The sequence below is a fragment of the Sarcophilus harrisii genome, chromosome 3 (assembly GCF_902635505.1).
Source record: "Sarcophilus harrisii chromosome 3, mSarHar1.11, whole genome shotgun sequence".
In the NCBI taxonomy this organism is placed as follows: Eukaryota; Metazoa; Chordata; class Mammalia; order Dasyuromorphia; family Dasyuridae; genus Sarcophilus; species Sarcophilus harrisii.
The window spans coordinates 467,802,819-467,828,882 of NC_045428.1; the positions used below are offsets into that span (position 1 = coordinate 467,802,819).

Genomic DNA, 26,064 nt, shown 5'->3' on the forward strand with positions numbered 1-26,064 from the left:
AAATTTACAGCCTTTACCCCATATATTCCTAGTAGCTCCCCCTCCATCCTTTGTAAATTGCAAAATAAGCAGATATCTAGTCTTCCTGCCATTCACAAACTGCTAAAAATTTGTACCAATAAAAGAAGAAAAAGGAAATTATGTGAGTGTGTGAAGGGGAGGAGCTATTCTAGAAAAAGCCTGGAGCCAGAGAGCCTGGTTTTGCTATTTTTTCCCCATTTGACCTGAGAATCCATTAATTTCCATGGACATCAGTTACCTTGAACTAAGATGATTAAAGCTTCTTCCAGTGATTTTTAAAATGCTATCTCCAATGGCATGATAGGGGCTGAACAAGAGTTTCAATCTTGTTTGCCATTTTCTACTGAGGAAAAAGCATTGGATTCACACAAACTAATCTGCCTATTTGACCTTGGATAAATGACATAAGATTGACTCAGGTTTTGGGAATATCAAAGTTCAGTGTAAGGAAACTCACAACAAGACAGTAGAAGAAGCCAGAGTGAATTTGAGGAAGATACTCAAAAAGTTTAGAGAAGTCAGGCAAAAATGATAGAAACAACTCTGCTAGTCCTCCAGCGAGTATTGAATATACTGCTAGGGCCCAGCGGGGAATAAGTAGAGTCTGGTGGATTTTTTATTAGGCTTTTAGCTAGGTCTAGCAGGAAGGGACTTTGTTGTTTGCCCTTCCTTCTGAAAGAAGACCATGACTTGGGAAAGGTGATGTCATGACTTGCAGTGAATTGGATTTAAGTGACTCAGGGCTGTACATTCCCTCCTCTGGAGCCATCAAATATAAATCAGGATGACAGAAGATGATCCTGGCTACAGTGAGAGATTTTGGCCCAGCGGGACAGGACATTGGGAGAAGGGAAAGAGGGATCTCAACCTGGAGACTGGTACTGATGTTAGTGGGCAGAGGGAAGAAATACTAAAGGCTGGCAAGGAAAGGGACTTTAGGCCGTTACTGCTGGTCATCTTCTCACAGGGGCCTTAGCTTCCTCGTCAGGATTTTTGAACTTACTTCTTCATTTAGCAGTTTGGAGAAGCTGCGATATTCTTTTGGGCAAAGCACTTGACTTTCTTGGACCTGTTTTCTCCTCTATATAAAATGAGGAGTGGAACTAGGTGCTCTTTAAAGATCCTTCTTTCATTATTCAAATTAATACGTTTTTATTAAGGCCTACTATATGCCAGGCACCTCATTAAGATCAAGATACCTATGATAAGTCCTTTTGCCTCTTGAAGCCTCAATTTCCTCATCTTTAACATGAGAGAATTGGACTCTCCCTCCCTCTCTCTTTCCCTCTCTCCCTCCTTCTCTCTGTCTGTCTGTGTCTCTTTCTGTCCCTCCTTCCTTGCCCTCTTCCTTTCTTTCCCTTCCTTCTTTCTGCCCTCTTCTCTTTTTCATTTTCTTTTTCTTTCTCTCTGTCTCTGTTTCTTTCTCTGTGGCCATCTCCTTCTCTTTCTTCCTGTCCTTCCTTATCCCCTCCCCTTCCTTCCCTTCCTTTTTCCCACTCCATTTTCCTTTTCCTTCTTTTTCTCTCTCTCTTTCTTTCTCTCTGTCTCTGTCTCTGTATCTCTCTCTCTTTCCCTCCCCCACCAGTAATTCAATGCTGTTGCTGCTGCTCATTTTTGTTTATTCCTCGGTTCAAATTCACATCTGACTCTGATTTGATTTGGAGCAGTGAACCACAGTGGAGCCAGATGGAGAATTTAGTCTTCAGTAAACATGTAAATTAGTTTTCCCCCAATGTATACAAGTGTTGAAAGTAATCCAGAGGACAATGGGGAAATGCATCCAGAAGACATATAAACTATTGCCAGTGATTGATTTTACTTAGAAGTGGCTTAGAATAGACATCATCAAGGACATAGTATAGAGCAAAGGTGCCAGTCCCAACACTCCTAGGCATGGCCCTAATAAGATTAGCATGAATTTTGGAAATACTAAACAGAATGAATAAAAATTCAATGGGATATTGAGGATGTTAACATACGGTTTTCTAGTCAACTTCTATCTCAGATATCAGAATCCTCATAGTATATCTGTCTTTCTAAGGAAAATTTTCATATTTTGCCTTTTACATGTTTTAGGCAGTACTTTATACTGTGGATTTGATTCTTTGTTTTCTGCTCATGGGAAGAGTATCTGTATTCAGGTTGTGTTTTTAATAAGCTGACAAACATATTAATGGCTTAGAGAGTATTCCAAAAACTCCCAGGGGTCTTTTCATAATTTCTTCTTGGGATAATGCTATGACCCAAAGGAACAAATTTATAATGGGGACATTTCATGTGTAAGTGACAGATTAATGGAGATAATAGGGTACAAGATTTCTGGTACTTATTGAACTGTGTAGATGACAAGTTTTCCTGTTGGTACAGTTGGCCCTGATCCCAACGAGGGTGTGAAAAACTTCCACTCTATCTAGAACATCACCTTGAGTTATTATAATCATTATAAACATAATCATATTATCAATATTATAATCATTTGGAATTTCCTTAAGCCTCTAACTGGAGCTCGCTCCTTTCTGTTGAAGATTGTCATGATGCATGGGGTATGTTGGAGCAACTAGGTGGTGCGGTATATAGAATGCCAAGTGTGAAGTCAGGAATGGTCCTGAGTTAAAATTTAGTCTTATACTTACTGGTTGTGTGTGCATGGACAAGTTACTTAACCCTGTTTGCCCACGTTTCCTTATCTATAAAATGAGATGGAGAAGGAAATGGCCATCCACCCTGGTATCTTTGCCAAGAAAACCCCAAATGGAGTCACAAGAATCAGACATGACTGAAGGGACTGAACAACAACAATAAAAGAAGTAGACAGGGCCCTAGGGGTCATCTCATAGGGCATATAGATGAAGTAACCAAGGTTAGGTAATTTGCTCAAATTTACATTAATTAGTAGCAGGACCAGGACTTAGATCCCAGATATCTAGATAACAAATATATCTATATTTATATACGTGTTATATATAGACATATATTGTTTTTAATATATAGTTTACATGTACACATATACATAAATATACACATATACACACACATATATGGAACATTGCCAGCTTTTTGAAATTGGGCAAAAGTCATCTAATTTCTCAGGACTTTGGCTTTCTCATCTATGGATTAATCCTCAAAATACCTATTTCACGTAATTGCGTAGATCAAATGATTTCATGTACTCCAACCAAGAGGTTGGAGAAATTGAAAGTATTTTACAACTGTCAATTACTTTTACTAGGAGAGATAAAAAAATCATAGACTTGTTAACAGTTTTTTTTCAGTTTATGAAAAAACATTTATTATGTGGCCGACCTATACCAGGCATTACACTATGTGCTAGATCTACACAGAAGCAAAACAGTGTCTGTCCTCAAGAAGCTTACATTTATTAGCTATCACTTAATATTATTCTTGTGCTAATGAGAAAAATAATTTTCTTACTAGTGGAATTTTCTTTTTGGCAAGAATTTTCATTGTGAGATATGCTGTGAGATTGTTTCCCCAGAGTAGATCATGTTGTCTTGTTGGGGAGATTGAGGGGGCTGGACTATAAACTCTGCCAGAGAAAGGATCCCAAGCCTGAGAATGGAGCCCACCCTGTCCTGCGGAGTGCTCCTATGAACTCTGCATGGGCTTTATCAGTGTTTTTGTAGTTGTGTTTCATGTCCAGTGACTGTAGGCTTGAGGAAAATGTCACGTTTAATTGGAACAGGAAATGCACCCCAGTTTGTGTGTGAAGCAGATAAACCAGAGCTGAAAGGCCAGGGTTTGGCAGAGATCCACGACCCTGGCTACACACAGCAACATGAAACTCCAAAGACTTTTGTGCAGTTTGAATGCAAGGCTGAGTGCCTGACTCTATCCCGGGCTGAGATGTTCTCATGCTAGCACATGGTCCATTGAAACTATGGCTTCTTTTTGTTTCTTTTCCTTGTTCTGAGAGGCAGCTACTATTTCCCTTAAAAACGTTCTCTCTTTCCTCCTCCTCCAAATCTCTCCAATAACCCTCCCTATCTCCAACTTCGCTTCCCCTTCCCTCCAATGCCCCATTCTGTCCTCTGGAATTTGATTGGTCATTCAGGAGAGGATTTGATTTTTATTTTGCTCTTTTAGCTGCATGGTAGGAAAGCCTCTGCCTCAGCTTCCTGTGGTTTGGGTATTGTAATTTGGGCTCCTGTGGGCCATTTTAGTGGGTGGCTGACCTTGTGATGATTTTGCATAGTAACTCTGGAATTTTATGAATCAAAAAATAACAGAGTCAAACAAGTTCCTACTACAACTCAAAATGTTTTGGAGGAATGATTCAAAGGCTGCTATTGTGAGTCATGACAGGAAGGATGGCGGAATTTATTGGCTTTAACGTCTCATTTTTCTTGTTTCCAGGTCCCCTGCCTGTGTGTTGCAGTCCAAGTAGCCCGACCCAGCTACTAGAAGACACAAGCTATCTTTTCCCAGACCTTCAGTTCTTTTCAGGGAGGCAGGAAGCTTCTCCATTGACAGCCGAGGCAGGCAGTAGCACCAGAGAAAAAGCTGGTAAGGCCCTTTTCCTTGGGTGTTAGAAAAGCTTAGGCTTGGTCTCTTCCCTATTTTTGACTTTCTACATGAGTTGATTTCTTCAGGTGTACTCTCGTTTTCCTTTCTCCCCATTTATAGATTTAGGAACTAACATATCAGATCCTTGTTTCCCTTTCCTTTAAATAAATGCCTCATTTTGGCTCATGTACATTGATCAGCAGGTCTACTTTACTCTAATTTCTTGTTTTCAGTTTAGGAAAGTAGAAATTTTAATCATCCTACTTCTTCAAGTTTCTTGTCCTTTCATCCCCCTTTTCTCTCCTTTTCTTCCCTTTACCTTAATCCTCCCATTTCTCCTTTGCTTTTCTTCCAGTTACCAGTAAGCTAATTGATTGATTGATTTTTAATAGAAGTTTCCTAAATATTTCAATTTTAGAACTTTAGTTTGGTAAGAAAACAGCCTCATTTGTTCTAAACATTGTCTATCCCAGTGTCTGCTATTCCTATAATTTTAATACATGTTTAACTCAGGGAAGTAGGTCTTTTGCCTTGACCTAAATCAGTAATCAGTATGCACTTATTAAGTGCCTACTATATGCCTTAAGTATTCAGAAATCTCCATTTTATCAGATTTAGAGAATTCCATTGGCTTCTTTTTTTTGCAGAGCCATTTATGGAAAGTTCCTTGGAAGGAGCTCTGGATATAGTCAAAAGAGTTGGGTTTGAATCTCAGATTTACTAAATTACTCTTCATGTGATCTTGGGCAAGTCACTTCTCCCTTGGGTCTCAGTTTCCTTATCTGTGAAATAATTCCCCTTTCTAAATTTACATCAATGATTCCTTTACTACAAATCTGAACAAATCATACCCTTTAGTTGTCTCCTGATGAAGCATTCCCACAAATGATCTTATGATACCTGTTTTATTGTTCTCTTCTCTCGTTCTTTAATTTTTGTATTGCTTTTTAAGGTTTCTAATTTTTACCCCATTCCCAGCTGCTAGTGTACTGCCCTCACCAAATTGTGCTGTATTTTGTTACTTTTTTGTATATACTTATATGTTTCCATTCTCTTTCCCTAGACCAAGATTTTTTTTTAATAATAGCCTTTTATTTTCAAAACACATGTAAAGATAGTTTTCAACATTCACCCTTGCAAAAACTTGCATTCCAATTTTTTTCTCCCTCTCCTGTCTCCCACCTTCTCCCTTAATCACAAGTAATCCAATATAGGTTAAACACGTACAATTCTTCTAAATATATTTTCACATTTATCATGTGCACAAGAAAAATAAGATTGAAAAGGAAAAAAATAAGAAAAAAAAAGCAAGCATACAACAGCAAAAAAGTAAAAATACTATGTTGTGATCTACTTTCAGTCCCCATAGTCCTCTTTCTGGATGCAGATGACTCTTTCTATCACAAGCCTATTAGAATTAACCTGAATCACTTCATTGTTGAAAAGATAGGTCAGAGTTCTTAATCTTTTTCATGTCTTGGCTTTTGACAGTCTGGTGAAACCAATGGACCCCTTCTTATTAAAAAAAAAAAAAAAAAAAGAAAATTTACAGGTATACAAGGGAATCCATTAATATTGAAATTGCATTATAAATTTTAAGAATAGATTCCAGAATAAGAATCTCTGTTTTACAGAATATAAGCTTCTTGAAGGCAGGTAATTGTGTAATTTCTATCTTTGTATCTCTAATACCAGATACATGTCTGGTGTTTAATAACTACTCATTAATGATTTTTCTCTCCAGTCTTATATGTATTTTAAATTTCTCGAGAAGAGCCACCTCTCTTTTCTCCTAAAGTTCCTAGTGAAATACTTTGGACCCACTAAGTTACTCCATAAATGTTTATTAATTCTGTAGTTTTCCCCTGCAGAATATGTTTTAATTTCTGTGAAAAGATTAGGAAATTGCTGATTATTTTCTTGAACACACCTTTATTAGCAGTTAGTAGTGTTATTCTTATTATCGTTGTAACTGTTATCATTGTTTCTTATTATCATTGTCACACTGTTGAGGCTGTCACTGTGATACTCTCAGCAACTTACCTGACAATAGGATCACATCTATTAGTTACAGAACAGACTGTTTTGTGTAGATTTTCTGTGCATAGAGAATTTATAACTGTATAACAATAAGCATGATCTTAGGTTGCTGTATTTGCCAACCCAAAGAATTGGGGCTGGTCAGTTATCCTCCCTTCAGTGTCTAACAGTCTGTAATTCTTGCATTTCTACATGCAGAGTGAATAATTGAAAGTTGAAATTCAGAAATAATCTTTATTAAATATATTATATTTTATCAGTAATCTAATGCTGCTAAGGAATAAAGTTGTCTGGATTATTGCATTTCCCTATCATGAATGGCCATACATTCTCCCTCCCCCCAGTATTTCTTTTGTCTTTCCCTTACTTTATAGTCTCTATTTCTCTATGCCAAGGATTCTTACTCATTTTTAATGTCATGAACTACCTTGGAGATCTGACAAAGCTTATTGAGTCCTTCTCAGAATGTTTTTAAATGCATAAAGCAAAATATGGATGATTTCAGTTCTATTGAAATAGAGGTATCAAAATTATATTTTAAAAAGTTCTGAAATTCCAGATTAAAAACCTGGCTCTGCACTGACATGGCTTCCTTAACTCTTTCTCTCACAGGCAAGTTCTTTTGATTGAGCATTTTCAAGGGCTATCCTTAATGTCCAGAAACCTCTCCTTTCTTGTCTCCATTCCCTGAGTTTACTGATTTCTTGCAAATTGTCTTCTGTAGGAAATCTTTCCTGGTTCCTCTTAATGCGGGTGCCTTTCCTCTGAGATTACCTCCAATTTATCTGTATATATCTTATTTGGACATAATTATTTGCATGTTTAGAGATCTTTTTTTCCTCCTTTATTTATATCTCTAATCTTTACCACAGTGTCTGGAACACAATAGGTGCTGTTAATTTAATTTGACTTGATTTGATTATACTATTATTGGATGTTTTCAGATGGTATCCTTAACCTCTTATCCACTGAAAATGGGAACAGAATTGAAGGTTATCCACTGAAACCCAAGGACCTAGCTTACCAAGTCAATAATTTTCATTTTACAAGTGTGCACGTAATTTACCAACTCTGCTATGTAGCAATGCACATGAGTTTGTAACAGTTTTTATCATTACTCAATAGCCTTGGTAGGAGGGGGACTACTACAAGGTTTTCAGTGATATTCCAGATAACTGAGAGTCCTTGATGGTATGTTACTTCCTAGGCAAAAAGTATCCTTTTCTATAAAAGCCTGACTTTTTTTTTCTGTCTCATTTTCTTTTTTGCCAGTTGAAGACCCTTTTTGTAACTTCTACTCCCCAACTTTCCTGAGGATCTCAGAGGTGGAAATGAGAGGTTCAGAGGATGGGGCAGCTGGCACAGTATTACAGAGGTTGATCCAGGAACAACTCAGGTATGGCACCCCGACCGAGAACATGAATCTGCTGGCCATTCAGCACCAGGCCACCGGGAGTGCAGGACCGTCCAACAGTACGACAAGCACCCTTTCTTCCACGGAAAACCTTGCTCAAGAAGACCCACAAATGGTCCACCAGTCAGCACGGCAGGAACCTCAGGGGCAAGAACATCAGGTGGACAACACGGTTATGGAGAAACAGGTCCGGTCCGCTCAGCCTCAGCAGAACAACGAGGAGCTGCCCACTTACGAGGAGGCGAAGGCTCAGTCCCAGTTCTTCAGAGGGCAGCAGCAGCAACAGCAGCAGGGGGCTGTCGCTCACGGTTACTACATGCCCAGTACAACGAGTCAGAAGTCCCGGACTGAAGGGAGGCCCACAGTGAATCGGGCCAACAGTGGCCAGGCTCATAAGGACGATGCTCTCAAGGAACTCAAACAGGGCCACGTCCGCTCCCTCAGCGAGAGGATCATGCAGCTGTCACTGGAGAGGAACGGGGCCAAGCAACACCTCCCTAGCTCGGGGAACGGTAAAGGGTTTAAGGCCGGTGGGGGACCGCCCCCCACCCAGCCTGCAGGCAAAGTGATGGACCCGAGAGGCCCTCCACCTGAGTATCCCTTCAAGGCCAAGCCGATGATGTCCCCCGTCAGCAAAACCCAGGAACATGGGCTCTTTTACAATGACCAGCACCCTGGGATGATCCACGAGATGGTGAAACCCTACCCGCCTCCTCAGCCAGCAAGAACAGAGGTCGCTGTTGTGAGGTATCAGCCACCCCCCGAGTATGGAGTAACAAGGTGATTACGGGCTATTGGGCTACTAATGTTGATTCACATTTCCATTATTTTCAGTAAATATTTTTTGACTTTTAGAGATCATTGAGGTCAACTTGGCTATTAAAAAAAATAAAACCAGATAAGGAACTTAGGGTCTGGAGACAGATACTGGAGATAGTAGGTGACTTGATGTTAGATAACAGGGCTATAATTCAAACCCAACACTTTCCTTTGTAGCTATCTCATAGATAGACATATTAAGTCATTTGTATGCTCTTTAATAGCCAATCAAAGCATGTGATTTGTTCAGTGGGTATGGTAGTAATCTCTGTTTTTTATTATTAAGAGGTTAAAGAGGAAGGAGCAGTGTTCTGCTGCCTCTGGGAACTCTGAATGATTGTCTGGCAAGGTGAGACTTTCCTTCTACAGTGGAAATTGACCAGATCTGGGTAGACCAGAGTGCATTAGTAAGGTGGGTAAAGGTATCCTGGGCTTATAGGGTCATTAAAAATGAGGAAGGGACCTCAAGGACCATTTAGTACAACTTCTTTATTACTGATGTGGAAATTGAGTCCCAGGTTTTGCTTGTAGTAAGACCTTTAAAGGTCTTATAGGATTATAAGTACATTTTAGACCGTTTAATACAACTTCTTTTTACCAATGTAGAAACTGATTTCCAGGTCTTACTTGTAGTAAGATCTTTAAAGGACTTATCATATAGGATTATAAGTAAATTTTAGAGGTAAGATAACCTCTGACTTCAGAATCAATGTAGGTCTACTCTTTTTCTGTTAATGATTTATAAGTAAATTTTAGAGGTAAGAACCCTTCAATATTCCTTCAAGGCTAAACTAATGATGTTCCCTGTGAGCAAGACCCAAGAACATGGGCTCCACAATCAGTGTAGGTCCACTCTTCTTTTGTTAATTTTAAAGGAAAGGATAGGGATAGCTTCCCTACTAGAACATAAGTTTCTTGAGGGCAGGCGCTGTTTTATTTTTGTCTTTGCATCCCCAGGACTTAGCATGGCTAATCAGTACTTGTTGATTGGTTGGCTGTTAAAGAGCATACAAATAATTTAATATATCTCTGTTATTTGATACATTTAGAAAAGACTAGGAGTCTTGATTGATCCAAGGTCATACAGCTAATGGCAGAGTCAAAGCTCCTTTACTTCTTGTTTTGACTCTTACCTCATTTCCTCACAGGGCCTTTTTGGGCCTCATATCCTAGTGTGTAAGGATTCTGGATCACTTCCCAAATTTCTTGAGTATCCCAGCCCCCTTAGCCCAGATTTTCCTTTAGGAAGCCTCCTGAGACTTGAAGAAATAGAGATTATGCTTCTCATTACTTGAGATAGAGATTGTACTATTCATTTTGTTGGGATAACAGGAGATCAGTTATATGAAATTAATATTGTCATAAACCAAATTGCCTCAGACTGACCAATAAGTTAGAATGCTACCTAAGCCTTATGTTAATGGACTTTTCAGAGAGGACTAAAAGATCATTTGGGGAATCTTTTGAAATGAAATACATTTATGCTTAGATATAAGATATTTGAGGAGGATACAATTATAAATTCATAAGTATATATGTGTGTGTGTTTGCTTGCATGTTGTGTGTGGTATGAAGATAAGGGCAAAAGTGTTGTTTTGGCCTGCTTTGTTAAATAGCATTGAGAAAGATCTATGTGCAAATAGAAACTTGCCATAAATCTTGACAAATTTGATGTTAGATTGATAAGAGTAGGGCTTATTGGATAGTGTAAATTTGAATTCAGGTCTTCTAGAACTTCCTCCTGCCCCTTAACACTTGCTAGCTACATTACTGAGTGCAAGTAACATAACCACTATGATTTTCAGGTTTTTCCATCTGAAAATGGGTGTGATCATATCTATCATACTTAGATCACAGGACAGTTGTAAAGTTTTATGTAAATGTTGACTATTATTATTTTTTGTTTCAAACTGAGCTTTTAGAGAGCAAAATTGAGGCACTAAAAGAATGATTTTAGTAATAAATAATAATAACATGTGTATATGTGTGTACATACATATATGTGTATATACACATAATTATATCTATATATTTACATATGTAACATGCATAAATATATTCATATATATGTGTATATCTTACTATGTGCCAGTCACTATATTAAGAACTTTATAATCATTATCTCATTTGATCCTCACAACAACCCAGAAAGCAGGCACTATTATTATTTCCATTTTACAATTGGGGAATCCAAGGCAAACTGGGTTTAGTGACTTGCCCAGAGTCACTTAGCTAATAAGTATCAGAAGCTGGATTTTAACTCAGGCCTTCCTGATTCCGGGCTTAGTATTCTGTCCACTGTGCCATCTAGCTGTCTCTAGCATTAGGATTTTATCCTACTTTAGTTCCTGTGGGGCTTCTATATTGATACTGTATTTTAAGAATACTGTTCTTGGAGTCAGAACACCTGTGGTTAAGACCAGCTCCTACAACTTCATTCTTATCTGTAAAATAAGCTTAAAAAACTTAAAAGTAGCTATATCAGAACTGTTGTGAGGGATAACACTGTATACAGATTCTCTGTCTTTAGATGAGCACAGATCTTTTTGCTTCACAAAATGTTAGGATTTTGAGAGACAGCAAGAGCATTGGATTTGGAGTCTCACATTCTGGATTCAAATATGATTATGCTGCCTCTGTGGCCTTAGAAAAGGAACTAGCTGGTGCTCATTTTCTTCCAATGTAAAACCGTGAACTTAGGTTGGATAATGTCTAAGGCTGCTCTCATCTCTAAATCTTTTCTTTGCTCAAGCTTTCTGTTGAACTATACTCTAAAGGGGTAAATTATTACTCCTAGTTGAACATCCAGGAACAAAAAAGTGATCCCCATATATTACACAATGTAATTTGTTTATTAATGGCAATAGTAATATTATCATAATACTTAAATGTATTTTATTCCATTTATTTATTATTTATTCAGTTTATTAATTTACCCACACAATAATTATTTATTTAATTCATTGTCCATTTAGTTTGTTATAATATATTATGTAATGATATAATGATTATATCTAGGTAATAATGTTTATCAATGAGGGGTAGTTAATTGGCACAGTGGATAGGGTTAGACCTAAAGTCAGAAAGATTCATCTTCCTGTATTTGAATCTGGTCTTAGACTTTAATAGCTGCATGATCCTGGGAAAGTAACATAACCCTATTTGCCTCAGTTTCCTTATATATGAAATGAGATAGAAAAATAAATTGCAAACCACTCCAGTATCTCTGCCAAGATAACTTCAATGCGGGTTATGAAGAGTTGGAAATGAGAGAAAAACAACTGAACAGCAGCCATGAGAATTTATTAATGATATAATACTAATGGCTAACATATCACGTGCTTGATCTGCTTTGATCAAAGAAGCTAATGGAATGATTTGTTAGAGTTTTATAATGTTGACTAGCAAGCAACATGGATAAACTACCTGCTAACAAAAAGGGAGCTAATTATTTCTGGAAATGGGAATAAGCAAATTCTGTTGGAGAATACTAAAAGTATAAAGAAGGAGGTCTTTTTTTCCTTTGATTGTATGGCTTCCCTGAAATAAAAAGGGAAAGTGAATTCAATGGTTAACCAGTTGGATGGTTTTTTTCTTTAATAAGTTAAGATCTTCTCTCAAGTCCTTGGGTTTTCATTAAGTTACTTAAGTTGTATTATAAAAAATTGTCCAGCTCAGCTTAGCATAATGTCATGGTTGGTCAGTGATGCTTTGCATTTTCCTTATTTGTTCAATCCAATTCAGCCTCAGGTGCTTAACAGTGTGATTATAATGTGGTTGAATTAAATCTTTCACTTTGAAGATGACTGAAAAATGTTTCCTCTAACTCAATTCTGCTTTTTAGAATTCACTAAGGGGAGGAGATGAGAGGTACTATTGTGCACAGGTAGAGGGCTGAGTTTTGAACAGGTGACAGATATCCAGAATTAAAGAAGATCTGATCAAGACTTGCCATGACACCTTTGAACTGTATGACTGGAAGAAAGCCCTTTAAGTTTTCTGCCCCAGAGGTCTTTTAAAAAAGATCATGCCATATTTGTTACTAGAATTTTTTTCTTTTTCTTTTGTTGTTCAATTGGGGAGGAGAGAAGGGTGAGGGAGAGAAAAGAAATCCTTGCTAATTAAATTCAGAACCAAACTCCTTTGACATGATGGATCATTGAAAAGTGTCCAATATGAAGCTTATCTTGACATTGGAGTTTTCTGTGCTTTGCTGTAGTGTTTGCATTTTATCCATGCTATCTGTGCTGATTCATGGGCAGCTGGCTCCAAGATTGCATTACCATATAGGTTTACCTACCCAAATCAGTAGATAAGGTGTTTACATGCTATATTTCCTATACCATTGAAATAATAGATCCAAAACTTGCCTCTCCATGTTCAAAATAGTGACCATTGTAGAGAAGACGGAAAGACAAAAGTTTTGATTATTAGGTCATAGTTCATTACTTTTTTAGTTAACTAAGAGAGGGAAGAAAGGAAAGGGAATAGAAAAAGGAATAACTAAGGAGAAAAAATAAAGAGAAGGGAGAAGCATTCCAAAATCTATCAAATAATTTGTTGGAAAGTGTGATTTGTGGGAAAATTACAACTTAAAAAATTAAATTAAATGTGTGAGGAGTTTGGATTAGTTTGTAGTTTGATTGCCAGGCTTGGCAGCTAGATTGACAATTCAGAGCCAAACTCCTTTGATATTACAGACAGGCTATTGAGGTAAGGGGCTCCAGAGCTCAAAGATTTCTTTGTAAGCCTTCCTATGGCCAGCCAGAATGGCTCCAGCCAGGCAACCCTTTGCCGACTGTATAAACAAAGTAGCATCCAGAAGGACCCCTTGTTTCAGATTCAGTTAACTTAGCAGGAACTCAGTTGGATGGGTCCAAAACCAGCTGTGTTTGATGGACTAGGGAGCTGCCTTTGATGGTAGAGTCAGGGATAACTCCTTTGAATTCCACCAGTGAATCCTCTAGGCTTCAAAGTTTGGTCATTGAATAGTTTATCATTAATAGTAATAGTTTAGTAACTCCCTACAGGCTGTTGAATAACATCTATTTAGATGTTAGACTGCCAGGGTCAGAAAGTGAGTAAGATTATACCACCCATCTTTTTGCTTCCTGCATGAATGTACTTAATGTTTAAATAGTTTTGACCAGCGTCATTTTGTTACTTTAAATGGGTCAAATAATTGAACTCTCACTGCTTCTTCCCTAGAGAGTCCTTGTAGTCTTTAATTTAATAAAATGTGCTAGGACTTACGCATTCTGCTTCTGGCTACTGAGGAATTATGATTAATAAATCCACCCACCCATCCACTCCATTGGAAAATGGAGATGTTGTAACTCTCTTAGATGTTTAGTTGAGGTCTTTTTAAAAAGATCATGCCATATTTGTTATTAAGAGTTTTTTTCCTTTTGCTTTTGTTGTTCAGTTGGGGAGGAGGGAAGGGTGAGGGAAAGAAAAGAAATCCTTGCTAATTAAAAAAGGAGAATGTGCTGGAGGGTTTGTGTTACTATTACTAATGAAGCCTACATTGATTGTCTTTAGCTACTATGGCTCAATTATTTGATTCTGACCAATCATGTTTCAGTCATAATTTTTGGTGGATCTGGATAGACCTGCCAACATAAAAAGCAAAGGAAGATGGCTAGAAACTCTAGGGAAAGTTAAATAAAGTCAATAAGCATTCATTAAGTGCCTACTATATTCTAGCCGCTACTGGAGAAACAGAGAAAGGGAAAAAATGAACTTGCTTTCAAGGAACCTAATAATAGAATGCAAATATCCATGTACAGACAACAATGCATTCAGGATAATCAGTTAATTAATAGAGGAAAGGCATTAGAAATTAACTAGGAAATGTTTCCAATAGTCCATGGATAAAGTCTCAGGATATTCCTTAAATCCCTCTCCTTTAAATCTCTGCTAACCCAAACTGTGGAACCAAAATGTATTAGTTAAAAGGCATTAGCAAGATAATTTCTTATAATTGTAGAACAAGGGCTGGAAAAGATCTGAGAGGCCATCTAGTCCAAGCACCTCATTTCTCAAATGAAGAAACTGAGGCACAAAGAATTTAAGTGACTTTCCCAAGAACCCAGGATCCAGAAAGTAACAAAGCTAAGATAGTATCAGGTATTCTGTCTACTCCTCTTTAGTGGGAAGGTGGACATGGATGATGAATGGCAGAGAGGGCTAGATGACTTTTAGAGGGAGTGACACGATGGATCATTGAAAAGTGTCCAATATGAAGTGTGTCTTGACATTGGAGTTTTAGGTGCTTTGCATTTTATCCATTTTATCCAATGTTTTTGCCTCAATTTCCTCAGCTGCAAAATGGAGTTGTGAGAATCACTTGTAAAGCACTTAACACAGTCCCTGGCACATATATAAGCACTTTATTACTTGTTGTTCAGTTGTGTCTAACTCTCCATGACCCCATTTGGGGTTTTCTTGGCAAAAATACTACTCTTCCAGCTCATTTTACAGATGAGGAAACTGAGGTAAACAGGATTAAGTGACTTATTGTGTGACTGAGGCCAGATCTGAACTCAGGAAGATGAATCTTCTGGACTTCACATTTAGCTGCCCCTAAGTACTTTATGAATATTAGCTATTATTATTTAAAGTGCTTAGCATAGAACCTGGCTATACAAATTTTAGGTAGTATTATTAGCTATTATTATAACTTTATCAAATTTTTGGATTGTTTCCTCTTATACTTAGTCATTAATAGCTCATATCTGTATAATAAGAACATTAGATTTAGTCATAAGTTCTGGGTTTGAGATCCAGTTGACAAATTCCTCCTACCTATGTGACTGTGGGCACGTCATCTTTACCTCTTTTGAGACTCATTTTTTTAAATCCATAAAATGAGGATAACACCTGCATTCATAAGGGATTTGAGAGAATGAAATGAGGTAATTATGTAGAACCATTTGTAAACTCTTTATAAAGTACTACAATTGATACATGTCAGTTCTTATTATGACTCATTGCTACCATTTACCCTCCATCACTTCATTTTAGCTTGGAGATGACCCAAGGCTCTCCATACTATTTTAGTGCAAGTTCTGACAGGTCATACGAAGCTATACAGGCAATGGACTTTGAGTCTGTTGCCAAAGACCGGCACAGCCAAGTTCAGAGATGCTCATTATTAGATGGGTGACAGGGTGATGAGTTTTTGTTTTTTTGTTTTATCACAATAACTCTGTAAGAATGCTTGCATGAATGGTCATGAAGAGGGAATATGAGCTGCGCCAGTGAGACTATATGCTCATGTCAGAATCATAGGTCCTTCAGTGTTTATGAGGCTGATGGTGATGTCTTAAGTTTTTACAATAAACTTCTTCAAAGCAAGGATTGAGTCTTCTTTATATCACTCTCCCCCATAGCTTATTCACTGCATTGCACATAGTTGGCATTTAATAGTTATTTTTGAATAAGTAAATGTGAATTTTAGAATTAGTCACTTACAGGAAAAACACTCAATTTTTTGCCCATAGTTATGGTGATGATGGGTGAAGGGTAGAAGAAAAAAATTTACATGAGAGTTATGACCGAAGAAAATCCCTTCTAGTCAAGAAAAATCTCATGAATAGAAGCTCCCTATGTCTATAAATACTAATATATTTATATGTAATATAAATATATAAATACATTTATATACAAATATATATATAAGTATATATATATTATTGAAATAGGCATATTAAATCTCCATTTTATGGATGAGGAAACTGAGGCAAATAGGGATCAGATGATTTTCCCAAATTAAATTATCTCTCTTCTTGCCTTCTGAATTTCTTTGAACCTATCTTCTCCAATCCCTGTATCAAGGGAATTTTGCTGAGTCTTGCAAAGACAGCAGAAGGGAATTTTGGTGGACTACTTGTTCTTAAGTGGAAAAGGTGATGATGATGATTCTTATTTCAATGTTTTCTTTATAAAGATATTAGGTTGATTTTTTTATTTTGGATAGATAAACCTTAAGTACTCAAAATAAATATTTTGGGCTTATTCACAACTGAGTCAACCTAAATAAAAGTTGGTGGCAAAGGTGTCCTTAATTTTCTTTTTTGGAGTGGGTGCCTCTTTTACCTTTCTTGTAGTCAGCTTTCAGTTGAATATTAAAGAGTATATGCCAAGACTAATTTTAAAAAATCATATATATTTGGCTTTAGAAAGCACTTGAGGTTAGTAAATAATTTTGTGGATCTTATAGGACCAGCAAGCCAAACGTTCCCTACTCTTGCTTTAGAGAATGGAGACTATAGTAAATTGAGAAAAAAGATGCATTGACAGACATTGTTTCTAATCATATCAACACACAGAGAGGTTTTAATAACTGACTTTATATTCTTAGCATAGACCCACAATACACAAAAAACTAGTGGGTGCTGAGCAGGTGTTTCAGCAACTTTATAACAGAGAGCAGAAGAGGAAGGTAATGATTTACACATCAAAGAGCAGATGGCAGGAGGGGAATATATATACAACAGATAAATAAATAAATTGTACCATAAACATTAGTCATATAGCTGAAATTTGCATACTAATCATTAATACCAGAACTCTTTCTGTTAGTGAAAAATGCTCATCTTGTCAATAGAGGTAATAAAGCTGAACCAGAAATTCTCTTATCACAAATGAGTTAAAATTTGATGCTAGCTAAATTCTGCAAGCTCTAGCTAGTTAGAAGACTTGCTGTTTTAAGAAAATGGCGTCAATAAGACCAAGCAGGAAAATTATCCTATGATGTTTTGGATAAAATCACACCTCTGGCAAATGCTGTCCCTATGATCTTTCAATACTCTTTTAAAAAAATGTTCTTAATTCTTAAGTTGCAGGAATAGTGCTGATTTTCATAGGAAGAGGAATTCCCTTGCTAGGAACTTCCAATCCTGATGAAATAGCACTTTCAGTGCAAAAAAATCTCTATTAAAAATAGGTTTTACTCAGAAAGTTAGTAGGTGAGGTGAGAATGATTTAATTAATGCTCGTGAGAATGGTTTAATTTGATGCTAATATTTTTTGATGCTTGCTATTTAAAATACTGCTTTGTTAGACTCTGGGGGAAATACAAATTAAAATAAGACATCATTTCTGTCCACAAAGTGGTTACCATAGAATAAGGTAGAAAATGGGGACATCTAATCGGTGAAGTGGAAAACATCCTGGTTCTGGATTTAGAAAGACTTGCATTTATGAGTCCAAATTCAGCCTCAGTTATTTACTGCTGTGTGACTCTGGACAAGTCATTTAACCCTCTCTGCTTCAGTTTTCTCATATGTAAAATAAGCTGAAAAAGGAAATAGCAAACCACTACAGGGTTTGCTACAACAGTAGTTAAGAACAGGTGGAGAAGATATACTATATGTACTAATTACAATATTATAAAATAGGACATGGCCACCAAAAGGTACAGAAGGCTGTGAAATTTGGTGGGGGTGGAGATTAAATTGTTTTTGATTGATTGATGAAAAGCTTTATGAAGGAGGTAATATTTAATCTAGGTCCTGAAGGACCAGTAGTATTTCAGGCTGGTAGAAATGCTGGATGGGGATACATTCTAGGAGTCTGTGCAAATGGTTAGCTCTTAGACTCAATTCCTTATTCTTTGTTACAAAATGATTTTGTAACATATCCATCTTTGTATTCATATCCTTGTATTCATATCCATCTTTGGTTTTAGAGCCTCTCTCTATTGTTTCCAGAAAAAAAAAATATAGACTCCTTGGGCTCAACATTTGAACATTTGATGTAGACCTACCCTAATTTTCCAGATTTATTAAACATAATTTCCCTTCTCTTGATTTTGCTTTCCAGCCAATTGTTTTAGACAAATTGAGGCCTTGGAAAGGCTTTAATTTAAAAAGGCCAAAGTCATCCACTGTATCCCAGGCCATCACCAGTCATTTTGCCTTTTGTCTTGCCTCTAGATTTCGATGACTGGAGGAGAGAGTGAGGCTGACGACTTTGTGCATCTCTGCTTCACTTAAATCCAATCACAAATAAGTCAAATCATCACCCAGTGATGATATTCATCCTCTTTTAGAATGAAGGATGAGCAATAGCCTACTTCTTCCTATTCCCCATACACAGTGTTCCATCTTCCATTCAGGCATATTTTTATAGACTGTCCCTCATAACTGGAATGTCCTTTCTCCTCATCTCAGCTTCTTGGAATCCCTAGCCTCTTTCAAGGTTCAGTTCAAGTGTCATATCTCACAGCAAGACTTTCCTAACCAACTCCCTAATTGTAGTGTTTTCTCCATATATTACACACACACACATATACACATATGTATGTCTATATACATGTGGGTATATTGTGTAATATGTACATGTGCATATATGTATATATGCATGCATGTATTGGTTGCTGTGAGATTCTTAAGAACAGGAACTGATTTTTTTCTATGTATTCTAAGAGTTTAGTCCAGTGGTTAGCACATAGTAGATACTTTAGAAATGCTAATTGACAGTCTCAACACTTAATTTAAATACTAGCATTAGCCTTGAGGAGACAGTCCAGTTTCCAGCTGCATATTTGCCTACTGAATCAAGTAAAACTCTATGCTAAGAATCAGTTTTTGCAGAATGAGTTCAAGAGGCCAAGGTCAGGTTTAAGTTTCTTTCTCAGGGAACCTGCACAATTCCATCTAAAAAGATTTAAATGAATAACAGCTCCAAACAGGAAGATTATCCATCCCTATACTGGAGAACAGCAATTTGATCTTAATTCACCAAAGTGCTGAGTCAGTAATGTGAAAATTTGCATGGCCAATAGTACATTGATACTGGCTCTGTTACATGGGAAAAGATGAGTGAAATTTCAGGCATTAACATTTGATGCTTACTGATCCTCTCATCTCATTTTAAGTTGCAGAATTCTGGAGGAGAAACTACAGATGCCATGTTATTCAACAACTTCATTTTCCAGATAGAGAAAGTGGTCAGAGAATCTAAATTTGAATATCTACTGGGAAACTTAAATTTTTTTTTTACAAGTACAAGGTGTCCTGAATTTAGGGCCTGTTGGCCCCTCTACCCATTTTGCCATATTGCCTCTTCAGCACTTTGGTATTGGGTCCTAAACCAGCAGATACCATACTTTTGGGTCTCAGAACTCTTTTTTACTCTTAAATATTATTGAGAACACCAACTCCAAAGATCTTGGGGGGGGGGCGGGAATTACTAATAATGTTATTTCAATATGTATGGTATTGTTGTATGCTATAGTAACCAAAATCTAATAGGGCAGAGTATACAAAACTAGGGAGGTTAAAGTGCTGCCCAACATGGTTCTGATCAGAAAACAATTGGAATTTTGGGCTCACCTCTGGGGACCTCATTTTAAGAGAAATCTTCTTAAAATGAATAGCATCTGGAAGAAGTCAACCAAGAGATTGTTGAATTCCTTGTTGTTATTCTATAGTTTCATTTATATCTGACTCTTTGGGACCTCTTCATCTTCTCTAGGCATTTAACTGCAAAGATACATTTGGTCACATAACATGTGCCCAACCCAAAGTAAAAATTGCAAAGTTAAAAAAACCCAAAGAAATTGCAAAGATTCTGGGGTGGATTGTCTTTTCCTCTTCCTGCTTGTATTACAGATGAGGAAACTGAGGCAAACAGGGTTAAGTGACTTGCTCAGAGTCACAAAGTAAATAAATGTTTAAGACCATATTTAAACTCAGGAAGTTAAGTCTTGCTTACTCCATGGCTAGTGCTCTACCAGCTGTGCACCAGAGGTACTATTGAACTCTCTTAGTTCATGCAATGTGGAGATTGATTGATCATTGAAAGAGTTGGCAACATTTAGCCCGAGAAAGAAATATGCTTTGGGCACAGAGGGGACTTAATGCTTATATTCAATTATTTTCTGACCTGCTACATAGAAGACTTATTTGTGCATGGTCCTAGGGAAAAGAGCCCTGGGTAGAAGATTCAAAGAGGCTGTTTTGAATTTGACATCAGGAAAAATTTCCTAAAAGAGATATCCAGAAGTATCTCAGGAGGCATTGGGTTCTTTATTGCTGGAGGCTTTCAAGTAAATGTTAGTAGAAGGAGGTTCTAATTTCATTTTTTTTTTTATCTTTGTCCTGTGGGGGTTTGGGACCAGAATATAAAAAGGTCATAAGAATAGAATGTGTCTGAGTCTGATAATAGATTTCCCATTGGATTCAATAATAAAATACATTGTTAGAATATACATGTGTATATGTATACACACATACATACATGTACATATATACATACCTCTACACTGAATATGTGTGTATATATGGTACATGTGCATATTATATAGAGATATATAGTATAAATACATATATATTGCATATACATACCATATACAGGGATGACAATGTACTATATATAGCTGTGCATATTAAATATATTTTCATGTGTGTATATTATATGTATATATATTCTAACAATGTATTTTATTATAGAATTCAATAGAACATATATATATATATATATATGTTCAATAGAACATATATGTATGTGTATATATATATATATATATATATATATACACACACCCACAGCTATATCCATATACACATGTATAAAACATACACATCCATTCATATATACATACATATGTCATTGCTTGGGAGAGGAAGGAAAATCCAACTAGTCTCTTCCAAAACTTACCCTCTGTCTGTCCCCTTCATGGTTTATATGGTAGATTACTAATTGAGTTGTTAACCCAGAACAAGGAGACTTGAGCACTTAGCACCCAGGTGACAACTTTCCTGAATGTTAGGACCAAAAAAAATTCAAGTTTGATTAAAACAATGACAGCAACATAGTTTTTCTCTTTTTGCAATTTTTACTTTGGGTTAGGAATGTTATGTGGCCAAATGTATCTTTGCAGCTAAATGCCTAGAGAAGATGAAGAGGAGACATTCTGACTCCTTCCTTGTATAATTATGGGAGTTCCATGAGCAGAGAGATTGTTTTAATAATGCTTGTTGTGCCTTGGGGCAAGGGGGTGGGCAGAATTGTAGGAACTAGATTCTTGGTTTTGGGGTGATCTTTTGAGTATTTCTCTGATGTAAACATGGTAATTCCACCTTTCTTTTCTGTTTTGTAACCCAGAGAGAGAAAATCCCAAGGCTATAGTTTGATCTGAAAATGACATAATAGGATCCTAAAACTACAATTCAGACAGTTATTTATTTACATTTAACTATCGCCTTAGTGATAGTTTTTCTCACTGGGGCTTGCTTGATCGCATGATTATCCACTTTTATTCTCAGACTTAAGGATAAAACAAATCAGCAGGTATGATTCCAGTTACTAGAGTTGGTCTTGGAAAAGAAATAAGGAGATGCACCCTTCTCTTTTTAGAGGGAATAGGTAGGAGACGATGAGTTTTAAAATTGCATACATTGTTAGATCAGTTCGCTATATTCATTGACTTTACATCATTATTTGTTTGTTATGGGGAATATTTTATAAGGTGATTGTGGAAGAAATAGATGCAGAAATGCCTATGATATAAAAATAGAAGGCATCAATAAAACTGTTAAGAAAAAAGAACACAATAAAGCAGTAGAACTGCTACTGTGGGCAAGGCACTTTTCTTCATGACTCTATTGATGATACAGAATAAAAATAGTTTCTATCCTCAAGGAATGTATAATCTGGTTAGAGCAACAACATAAACATGTGAAAGCTAAATAGTAAAATATTTAAATAGCACAGGATCATAGGGTCCTGGATTTCCAACTGGAAGGTACTTTAAAGGTTATTTGGTCCTACCCCGCATTTTACAAAAGGGGAAACTGAGGCCCAGAGAAGTTGTGTCTTGTCTAAGGTCATAGAGGCATTAAAAGTTAAAGGTAATATCTGAACCTCTAATTTCAGTTCCAGTGTTTGTTCTCCCTTTGTTCCAAAAATCAATCTTTCAGATAGTCAGTGAATTGTCAAAAGAAGAGATAATTACTTTTGAGTTCAGAGCAGGGATTGGGATAATGAATACATCATTGGCTTTAGAGCTAGGACACCTAGCTTTGAATTCTATCCACTTTTTCTATTTTCCATAACTCTGTGAACCACATAAACTTTTTTGATCTCCATTTCCCCAGTTGCAGGATGCAAGTGAGTATATTTATACATTCTACCTCACAGGGTAGTTTATAAAAGTATATAAATGCGAGTTACTCATCATTTCAGATGGCTTCCAGGTAAAGATCCCTAGACCATTTCATACCTGCCACCCACTTATCTTCTCTCATGTGCCAGACTATTAAAAAAAAGATCACATAAGAATATGACATGAAAATGATACTCATTTTCTTCACTGAGAATATAGTTAGAATGACAGATTCTTTTGAAGTCAAGTTTTTAGAGTTAAATTTTAAGAAAATGTAATTATCTGCTACAGTGACAAATACTCAAACTTGCAGCTTCATCAATAATTTAAGCATAATTTTCTTGATGTAAATAACTAATTAAATTGATTCAGCCACCATTTGATAAAGAGATTGCAAAGACATGATCAAATAGTCTCAGAAAGAATTAATTGACTTTTTTTTTTACATGAAACTTTCAATACATTTCTACTTTGTAAGACATCTCCCCTCCCTTGCAAAGTAAATTCCTTGAAAATTTTTTTTGTTTATTGTTTAGTGTTAATAGAAAGGAGGGACAAGCATTAATCATTGTATTTGATTAAGTTTTGTTGCTTATTCTTGATTTATGTTGCTTTAATCAATGTGATTACCGTTTTTGACTTTGCTTTCTATAATATGCATCAATCTTATCCTCAAGTTTCTTTGTATTCATATTTATTATATGATATATGTATATAATATTGATATACATATATAATATTATACATTATGACACAATAATAACCATTAAGCATTCATATACTATATTTCTTAACCATTTTCACAGTTATCATTCACATATTTTATTTCTATCACTTTGTTATCACAGATAATGCCACTATGAACCTTTTTATATCTGTGATGTCATTCTTTGCTGTCAATATCTTCTAAGAGGACTTGAACCCAGTAGGTAATCTCTGGATTAAAGATAATAAAATAATTAGTCACTTTTCTGGAATAATTCCAAATTGTTTTCCATAGTTTCATATGTGAATTAGTAGGACTGTCTTTCTATATCCCTAACAATAATGAATTTTCTAATCTGTTAGCATCTTTGTTATCTTAATAGAAGTAAAGTCATACCTGAGGGATATTTTAAATTGTAGTTTTTTCTATTAGTGACTGAATTTTTCCCCCCATGGGACTGCTGCTAATTTTTTTTTTTTTATTTCTTTCTTATCTTTTTACTTTGGCTAGTATCTTTTTTATTCAGTCATTTTTCAGTTATGTCTAATTCCATTTGGGATTTTCTTGGCAAAAATAATAGAGAGGTTTGCCATTTCTTTATCCATTCATTTTACAAATGAGGAACTGAGGCTAACAGGGTTAAGTTACTTGCCCAGGGTTACATAGCTAATAAATATCTAAGGACAGATTTAAGCTCAGGAAGATGAATCTTCCTGACTTCAGGCTTGGAGCTTCATCCACTGTACCACTTAGCTGCCCCCCAGTATTTTTATTAATTTGTAAAATAATGTTGGAGATGGTGGTCATCCTTGATTTATTCCTGATCCTATTGGGAAAGCTTTCAGTGCTAGTTCATACATAACTGCTGGCTTTTCAATTTAGATAGATACTTTTTATCATAGTAAAGAAAAGTCCTTTTATTTATTTCTAACTTTTGAGTGTTTTTACATAAATCAGTGCTCTTCTGTTTCCTGATAGGAACATGCTATTTTCATTATTTTTGTTACTAATAAGATTAATTATGTTTTTAGTTTTCTTAATATTGAACCATCCTTGAATTCCTGGTAAAAATCTAACACAATCATAATGAATGATTTCAGAAATATATTATTATAGCCTATTTATTAATTTTTTCCATCCTCACTGTGCAAAACCATAAAACTCAAGAGAAATAATCAACTATTATTATTGTTAATGATGTCATATTATTAACTATATGCATTGTTATAGCTTTATATCTACTCATTTTGATGATTAAATTCTATGTGTCTCATAAAATGAGCTTGGTAAGATACTGGCTATCTGTGATTTTGCTAATAGTTTATATAGCATAGGAATTATTTATTATTTTTAATTGTATTTCATTTTTCCAAATACATGTAAAGAATTCAACCTTCGTTTTTGTAAAGCTTTGTGTTCCAAACTTTTCTCCCTCTTTCCTTTACCTCCCCTCTCCTCAAGACAGCAAAATAATCTGATGTAATTTAAATATGTTTGATTCTTTTCCATATTTGTCATGTTGTGCAAAAAAAAAAATCAGAACAAAAGGGAAAAAACACAAGAAAGAAAAGGCAAAAAAAGTAAAACCACATTGATCCACATTCAGTTTCCATTGTTCTTTCTCTGGAGGCAGATGGCATTTTCCATCCCAAGTCCACTGGAATTGCCTTGAATCACCTCATTGTTGAAAAGAGCCAAGTCCATCACAGTTGTTCATTACATAATCCTGTTATTGCTGTGTACAATGTTCTCTTGGTTCTATTCCCTTCACTCATCATCAGTTCATGTAAATCTTTCCAGTCTTTTCTAAAATCATCCTACTAGAATTGTTTATTCTTTAAATATTTGCTATTATTCACTTGTAAATTATGGAGAGCTTCCAAAGTCTCTACCCTCAGCATTTCTGACTTTCTGAGTATTTTTCAGGGTCCTCCATTCTTACTCCCTCCAGACACAGAACCTAGTAGTTTACATATATCTCTGGCCTGTCTCTGGACACACTGAAAGACAACCCCACATTTATAATGACTTAGTTGATGCATTTCTTCTCCTGTTGCCACGGGCTTTTGGGTTACTTTTTGTGCATTGGAAAGTCATTAACTGTAGTTTTTCATTATATTTATCTCTCTTCATTTTTCTTTTTTTTAGTAGATAATGGAAAGTAGTTGATTTGCCTCAGATTCAAACAGCTTCTTGAGAGTTCCTTCTTATCTTTAAAACTCAATTCAACTGCCATTTCTTTAGGGAGGCTTTCTCTGATTCCCTCCATCCTTTATCAGTATGACCTTTCCCCTCCTCACATTTCAGGTGGTACTTGCACCTCCTGTGCTTATAATACACTTAGCACTATAGCTATTTCTGTATGAGATTTAGCTTGGCTTTGGACTATATACTCTTTGAAGACTGGGACAGACCCCCCTCTTC

The 26,064-nt window shown here is 36.1% G+C and overlaps 1 protein-coding gene across 5 annotated transcripts in view; it reads left to right on the forward strand.

The window, feature by feature from the left end:
• Positions 1 to 26,064, forward strand: part of AMOTL1 (angiomotin like 1) — a 244,964-nt gene that overhangs the window by 127,753 nt on the left and 91,147 nt on the right. For all 5 annotated transcript variants that reach the window (XM_031961026.1, XM_031961030.1, XM_031961028.1 and 2 more), the window contains 2 exons: positions 4,396 to 4,545; positions 7,858 to 8,779. In XM_031961026.1, the coding sequence (XP_031816886.1) occupies positions 4,396 to 4,545; positions 7,858 to 8,779 (1,072 nt within the window). The remainder of the gene's footprint in view (positions 1 to 4,395; positions 4,546 to 7,857; positions 8,780 to 26,064) is intronic.